The sequence below is a fragment of the Malus domestica genome, chromosome 05 (assembly GCF_042453785.1).
Source record: "Malus domestica chromosome 05, GDT2T_hap1".
NCBI lineage: Eukaryota > Viridiplantae > Streptophyta > Magnoliopsida > Rosales > Rosaceae > Malus > Malus domestica.
This window is the reverse complement of record NC_091665.1, coordinates 23,791,698-23,798,852: the sequence shown is the minus strand read 5'-3', so window position 1 is coordinate 23,798,852 and position 7,155 is coordinate 23,791,698. Positions and strand designations below refer to the sequence as shown.

Genomic DNA, 7,155 nt, shown 5'->3' with positions numbered 1-7,155 from the left:
AGTAAGACTTTTCGTTTAGGTTACCACATGCTTTACGCAAATCATTGTGTTGAAATAAGTTTGATAAGTGAGAAGAACTAGTTATTTATTGAAAATTAATTAAACTATCAAAGTAAGAGAACAAGATTGGTGATTATAAAAAGAACAATGTTTAGCTACTCAATAATGAGCATGAAATCTTACTCAAAACTCTTCATGTTTAAATTATAGAAGTTTGTGCTTATATTCAGAATCGTTCATATTATAAATCATTCTGTAAAGATGATCTCTGCAAAAAAAAAAAAAAAAAAAAAAGAATTACAACTAAAGTTGCTTGGTCAATCTGTTGTAACAAATATATAAACGGTTCATAATGGTTTTACCAATTCCATTCATTTGTTTTTATACAATTTGAAGACTAAACAACCTTAATTTTAATTGACTTTTTGCAAAGACGATCTTTATAGATTGATTTATAATATAAACGATTATGATCATAAACACGAAGTTCTATAGATCGGCAATGAATAGTTACTAAATGAGTTTAGTTTTAATTGATTTTTATTGCAAATGGTCTCTTAATTTGAGTTTATACTGTGAACGGTTCTGATCATAAGTAAATCGATCACAAAGTGTTTTGAGGAGGACTTCCTTCAAAACTTTGAGTATCCAAGTATTTTTCTTCATTTGTCTCTTGAATCGGATCCATGACAAGGGTTCAAAAATAAAGAAATGTCCAGTCTTGTGGGTCTCACTTCTATTACAAAGTGCACAGGTTTGTGTGTCTAAATAATTTTATTGTAAAAAAGAAACTGTTATTGGCACTTCAAAAATCTCATTCTACACTCTCCACAAGTGTATTTTTCTTTATAAATATAGAAAGTTTGGAGTGCCAAATGTATCATATTTAGAAAACCTAATCCACATTATATGAAATAATTATTAAGAATAGAAAAATGTTGCTAGATATTTTAATTTCATGATAACCCTAATTAATCTGCTAGTTTTATTCTTGCCCACAATAATTCTCATGTGCAATGCTTAAGTTGCGGAGTTCTTTCTATGGGTTTGAGTGGTTTAGATCCATTATAATATATAATAAGTTTTCACAAATCATATGGGTGACCCAATTACTAGTAAAACTCGAAAACCAGAAACTCATCACTTGATGAGCATTGTGAACAAACTGGTGCATGAAAATTTAATCATCAAAAGAAAATTTGGTGATTTGAAACATGAAAATACCCGAAAGCCGCCACCTCGTTACTTGATCGATTTTCTACTAAAAGATAAAGCCGTCCCATAACAGAAGATGCGAGTTTGGGTGTGACAAAAGATATATATGAAAGCCACGGAGGAAGATGACTCCGACCCTTTGCTGGGGAGTAGAAGAATTGAAAGGCAAAAAAGAGAAGAGAAGGAGCGTTTTGGTCGTCTACCAACTTTTAACGTCGAATTACAGGAAAGAAAACTTGACGAAAATGCAGGTCCAATACATGGAGAAACATCTGCAGAAAAGGTATGGTTTTTTCGCCTCTCATTACGCGCATGTTTAACCAATTTGTAACTCAATTAATTAAGAACTTTGTTCTCCAATATTCCATGTACAAGAAGGTTGGAAATTGATGACGTTTGACTCGATGAAACCCTGGCTAAAGAATCTTCTCCTCGTACGTCACGTGACGTGGAGGTTGGGCAAATGGCAACCCAACTCGCTTGTTGGTACACCACGCGACGAAATCAGTCTACGTTTTCCAGTTTTTGCCTTTTACATCTTATTTTCCTTTCGTGATCGTAACTACGTACATGTACAAAATAAAATTCATTTCGTTTATTTCCCAGAAAAAAAGTTTGTCTTGGAACTTGGATTTTGCATGCCGGCGAATACTATGCGTTACATCGGATACTTTTCCAATGCTTCATTATTCGATTTGGATTTTGCCTTGTTTGCTTTTGCACTGCTACCCCGCAAGGAAACTACGAGCAATGAACATTTTTCGTTATGGAGAAAATTACAAATTGGAATACTTGGTACAATCCGGGTTTCGTTTTGAAAGATTCCTTTCAAATATTAGTAATCATCGTCCAAGATATTATGGGATATTGTCTTGCATGATTCAAAACAATTCAAACAAACTCACCATACTCGATTAATCTTAACTTGGATAATAGTTTTATTAAAACCAAAAGAAAAATTCGAAACTCAAGCGTGTAATAGACGTGTGAAACAACTTATAGATCATCATATTGACCTCCCGTCCAAATGATACAAGCCATGTGGAGAGAATTTCCTTCCGGATTGTTTCTTAGGTAGGCCTCTCATAAGTCTTCCTCTTCCTACTTGTATGTGTTAGTGAGTACTATGTAATTGGAAGTTGAGTAATGCTAGGGAGATTAAATTTGTAGACTAAATTTTGTAAACCAAATAATATGGAAGTTAATAATTTGATTATTACTTAAACGTGCTCATTTCTTATTGGTGACACATAATTTAGTTTGCAAATTTAGTCTATAAATTTAGTTTCTGTAGCATTACTCATTAGAAGTTAGGTTTTGAGAGTGATTCAAACACAAGTTGAATCTTCTCCCATTATTAGTTGAGTTTACTTTTCTTCTTCTTCTCTCAAATTTTATACTATATCATTACGATGTACTAATATTTTTTTTCGCTTACAAGTTAAAGGTCTCAATAATAAACCCTAACCTATAATAAATCTTAATCCTAATAGGTTCGACTCTCATAAATTATAATTTCGATACAATTCTTCTACCTCAATATTATATAAGTATAGTAGTAAAACAGTATTCACTAAAAAGACATTAGGAGAACAGGAAGCGGGGCTGGGAAGACGACGCCAAAAGCACCAACCAGCCACTTGCCGTTGTAAATTCAACAGCGCCCACCGCCTGTAAAACTTTTCTTCTTCTTTATTCAACCACAAAAAGCAATTTTTATTATTTTTTAATTCAGAAACTCTCTTTAAATACTGGTCCCGTCCCTTAGCAGTAGCACCTCACCCTTTAACAAATCTCACCACTCTCCCTGCGTTTTTTTCAGACCGACACAGAAATGGGGTTTGCTTCCTACCGCTCCTCTGTTTCCTCTGCCACCAAATGGCTGGGATTCGTCACCGCCGTCTGGGTCCAATCTATTTCCGGCAACAACTACACTTTCTCCAACTACTCCGCCGCCCTCAAAACCCTCATGGGCCTCACCCAGCTCGAACTCAACAACCTATCCGTCGCCAAAGACGTCGGCAAAGCGTTCGGTCTCCTCGCCGGGCTGGCTTCTGATAAACTGCCGACCTGGGTCATCCTCCTCATCGGCTCCGTCGAGGGTCTCGTCGGCTACGGCGCCCAGTGGCTCGTCGTCAGCGAAAGAATCAAGCCCCTCTCCTACTGGCAGGTAAATAAAAAACTCAGTCGGCACTTTCGTGGAACACTAAAGAGTGCAATCAAACTAACGATTAGTTTAATTTTTCTCTCAGATGTGTATATTTCTCTGCATGGGCGGCAACAGCACGACGTGGATGAACACGGCGATTCTCGTCACATGTATTCGAAACTTCCGGCGAAACCGGGGACCCGTTTCGGGGATTCTGAAGGGTTACGTGGGTCTCAGCACCGCCATCTTCACCGACCTCTGCGCCGCTCTCTTCAACAACGACCCCGCTAGCTTCCTCCTCATGCTCGCCGTAACCCCCTTCGCCGTCTGCTTAACCGCCATGCTCTTCCTCCACGAGGTCCCCCCTTCTTCCTCCTCCTCAGAAGACAACCGCGACTCCAGATATTTCTGGGTCGTCAACGCCGTCGCCATCTGCGTCGCACTCTACCTCCTCGCCTACGACTTCATCCCAAACCCTTCGAACCTCTTGTCCCTAATCTTCTCCGTTATTCTGTTAATCCTCCTGGCGTCGCCGCTCGCGATTCCTGCGTATGCGTTTTTCACCGCGTGGGCCTCGAAGCCGGACCTGGTCGCGTCCGAGTCGGGTCCAGATCCGAACACCCGATCTGACGAGCCACTTTTGAGGCAGACGGCGGCGGACGACACACAGCACAAGCCAGAGGTGGCTGCTGCGGCGGCGGAGGTGGTGGAGGCGAAGAGGAGGCCGGTGCTCGGGGAGGACCACACCATCTTCGATGCGATGGTGAAGTTGGATTTCTGGATTTTGTTCGTGTCGTTTTTGTGCGGGGTGGGGACGGGTCTGGCGGTTATGAACAATATGGGGCAGATTGGATTGGCGCTCGGATACGTGGACGTGTCGATCTTCGTTTCGCTGACGAGCATTTGGGGTTTTTTCGGGCGGATCGGTTCGGGTATGATTTCGGAGTACTTCATCAGGTTGGTTTACTTAACACCCACTCTTCGTCTTTATGTATACTCATCGAATATTATTAAGAATTAAACTATTATTCATATTTGTTTTGCTATGCTTTTTTTCCTTTTTTTTAAAATTATTTTTGAAAATATCAAGTAAAACCAGAATTGTCCTTTTTCAGAAGTGTTTGTTAGAAATTATATGTGGTATCTTTTGGTGTATAATTCTGAAGAAGTATAGGAAGATTCGGATTTTTCCAATAAAATATTTAACGATTCTTATTTTTAGTGTACTTCAATAATCTACATGTTAGCTTCCAAACAGAGTTAGATTCGGTTTTGGAATAATTTATTTTCTTTAATAAGAAACCGTTTTTTTTGTTTAATTTGCTTTTGGGTTCTTTTGACTTCCCCTTAAAGAATTGCTTCGTGTATTTTTATAAAGTAATGTTATTCATATCATATTTTTATATTATATTTTATACCATCTTATGTGGCATCTGATGTGGACAGTCACATCATTTGAAAAATTTGCAAAACTCAAGGAAATGAAGGAGAAAGACTCCTCGTATACCATAATCATAATTTAATTAACTAGTTTTTCTTAATTATTAGTTTATTAAATAATGAACTAAATTTAAATATCTGATTAATTCAAATGATGTGGTTGTCCACATCAAATTCCACCTAAAATGATATGAAAATATGGTACAAAAACATTATACGAATAGAATTACTCATTTTTATAAGTAAATAATTGTCGGAAATATTTGTCTCCTTGTGCATCCTCCCCACTCACTCCTCTTTTTCTATTATTATTTAGATTCCGGAATTTCCGATTCACACTTAAGAGCAAAAATGTGCTTTAAGATTGCTTTCGAGATCTTTTTTATTTTAATTTTGGCAGACTACACTACTTACATGTATTTAATATATTTATTATCTGATGGCCGAGATAGTGATTATGTTAAATATATGTAAGTGTTACACTCTCTCACTTTTTATTGTAGATGATATTGTTTGTTAAAAAAAAATATTATAGCCGAATATATGTAATTTTCAAATATCAAGGGAACATGGCTTTTGAGAAATATGAAAGGTAACATACCCTTTGGGTGAACATTTAAGGACAAGTTGATTAGAATTCAAGCAACGCAGCATACACGGTCCGGATTTAAGATATCTTGTTGGAGTTTTTCCCCACAAAGTCCATCTTATTTTTCTCTTCCAGATTGCATACATAAATGTGCGTAGCTAACTCATTCCTTTTTATATACAATAGTTTTGCAAGTCCTTAATAACATTACTCTTTGGAAAAAAAAAAAAAAAAACACTTCAAATTCAATATCGTAGAAAAACAGTATGCCCACTTTAGATTGGAGATGACCACCATAAGAATTTTCAAACTGGGAATTAATTAGAACATGACAATTGAGAAGATAGCCGACGGGCTTTTCTTTTCTTTTCTCCTTTTTTCGTGTTTTCTCATTGTAATTATTAGGGTTCTTTATCTAGTTTTCTATAAATATATTTGTACTTCTGGTTACGTTTTTGAACTTTTTTCATGAGGGCCATCCCTTGCTTTATATTGTGGTCCTAACTTAAATTGCTTGATGGACAAGTCTATGCAATTTTCAGTGTGTCTTTAAATCTCTTGGTTCTTTGTATATAAACATCTATGCTTGGAAAATCTACAAGCTTTCATTGTCTGAAAATGTTTGCCAACTAACTTTCTTGGTGGCATACTATTTTGGCCTCAGAAAATCAACCAACATTTAACACTTTCTTGTCCCAAATTTGTAATGACAGGAAAGCTGCAATACCAAGACCTCTATGGAATGCTGCTTCTCAGATTCTAATGGCTGTTGGCTACATCCTCATGGCCATTGCCATGCCCGGTTCGCTATACATCGGTTCGACCATCGTTGGCATTTGCTATGGAGTTCGTCTTGCCGTCACAGTACCCGTCGCTTCTGAACTATTTGGTCTCAAGTACTACGGACTTATTTACAACATTCTAATCCTTAACCTTCCACTCGGCTCCTTCCTCTTCTCCGGCCTGCTTGCCGGACTATTGTACGACATGGAGGCTACCACCACGGAAGGAGGTGGCAACACCTGCGTCGGCGCACATTGTTACCGGCTCGTGTTTGTCATCATGGCCATTGCCTGTGTTATTGGGTTTGGTTTGGACATTTTGCTGTCCATTAGAACCAAGAATCTCTACACGAGGATTCAAGCTGGCAAGAAAACAAAGAGAGTGGTTGATGGCACACAGTAGGGTAAACAAATGTAGCACTTGGGCACCAATTAGCTCTTAAGTCTACTCGAGTTTATTTCAAGTTCGAATCTCCTTCCCTATTAGTTTTAGAAAATATTGGACTTAGAGGCCAAGAATTTGAGGATTGATGGGCTTAATTTTAGCCCAGTGATATCCTCCATTTAGAATTAGAATTAAGTTGGATTTGTGAATTTTTGAGGCCTGCATTATGTTTGATGGGCTTCCTTGGACTGCGAAATTTGTATTGATGTTGGATTTAGTCTGTAGTTTTTTTTATAATCGGATTACTTTCCTACCAATAGCCGATGGGTAGGCTTTACGTATTTACCAACCATTCTTTGTTTCTTTTTTGGCCTCTATCTAACATTACAACATGTTAGTATTGATTCATGATTTTGTCACAATTTGGAGTAACGATCCTTCCGAGTTATTGTTTTACAACTTTTGCTCAAAATAAAAGGCTGGCTTTTTAGCCAAAATGGTCTCTGAGATTTACATAACACGTCACTTTGGTCCCTAAGATTGAAAATCAATAGAAATGATCCCTGAGATTGTCCACCATCCATTATTTTGGTCA

At 37.6% G+C, this 7,155-nt stretch overlaps 1 protein-coding gene across 2 annotated transcripts; it reads left to right on the top strand.

Moving 5' to 3' along the window:
* Positions 1–1,110: 1,110 nt before the first annotated feature.
* LOC103409309 (protein NUCLEAR FUSION DEFECTIVE 4-like) lies at positions 1,111–6,905 on the top strand. 2 transcript variants are annotated; one of them, XM_008348117.4, is made up of 4 exons: positions 1,111–1,498; positions 3,038–3,385; positions 3,468–4,321; positions 6,107–6,905. In XM_008348117.4, the coding sequence occupies exons 1-4, from the start codon at positions 1,322–1,324 to the stop codon at positions 6,576–6,578; spliced, it is 1,851 nt and encodes a 616-aa protein (XP_008346339.1). In that variant the 5' UTR covers positions 1,111–1,321; the 3' UTR covers positions 6,579–6,905. The 2 variants fall into 2 exon arrangements, with proteins under 2 accessions (XP_008346339.1, XP_070678515.1); XM_070822414.1 differs by lacking the exon at positions 1,111–1,498 and adding an exon at positions 2,807–2,888.
* Positions 6,906–7,155: the final 250 nt, after the last annotated feature.

Coding starts and splice junctions, on each gene's coding strand:
- LOC103409309 (XM_008348117.4), top strand. CDS start 1,322: ATGAAAGCCACGGAGGAAGATGACTCCGACCCTTTGCTGGGGAGTAGA. Junction 3,386..3,467: donor AGCCCCTCTCCTACTGGCAG/GTAAATAAAAAA, acceptor TTTTTCTCTCAG/ATGTGTATATTTCTCTGCAT. Junction 4,322..6,106: donor ATTTCGGAGTACTTCATCAG/GTTGGTTTACTT, acceptor TTGTAATGACAG/GAAAGCTGCAATACCAAGAC.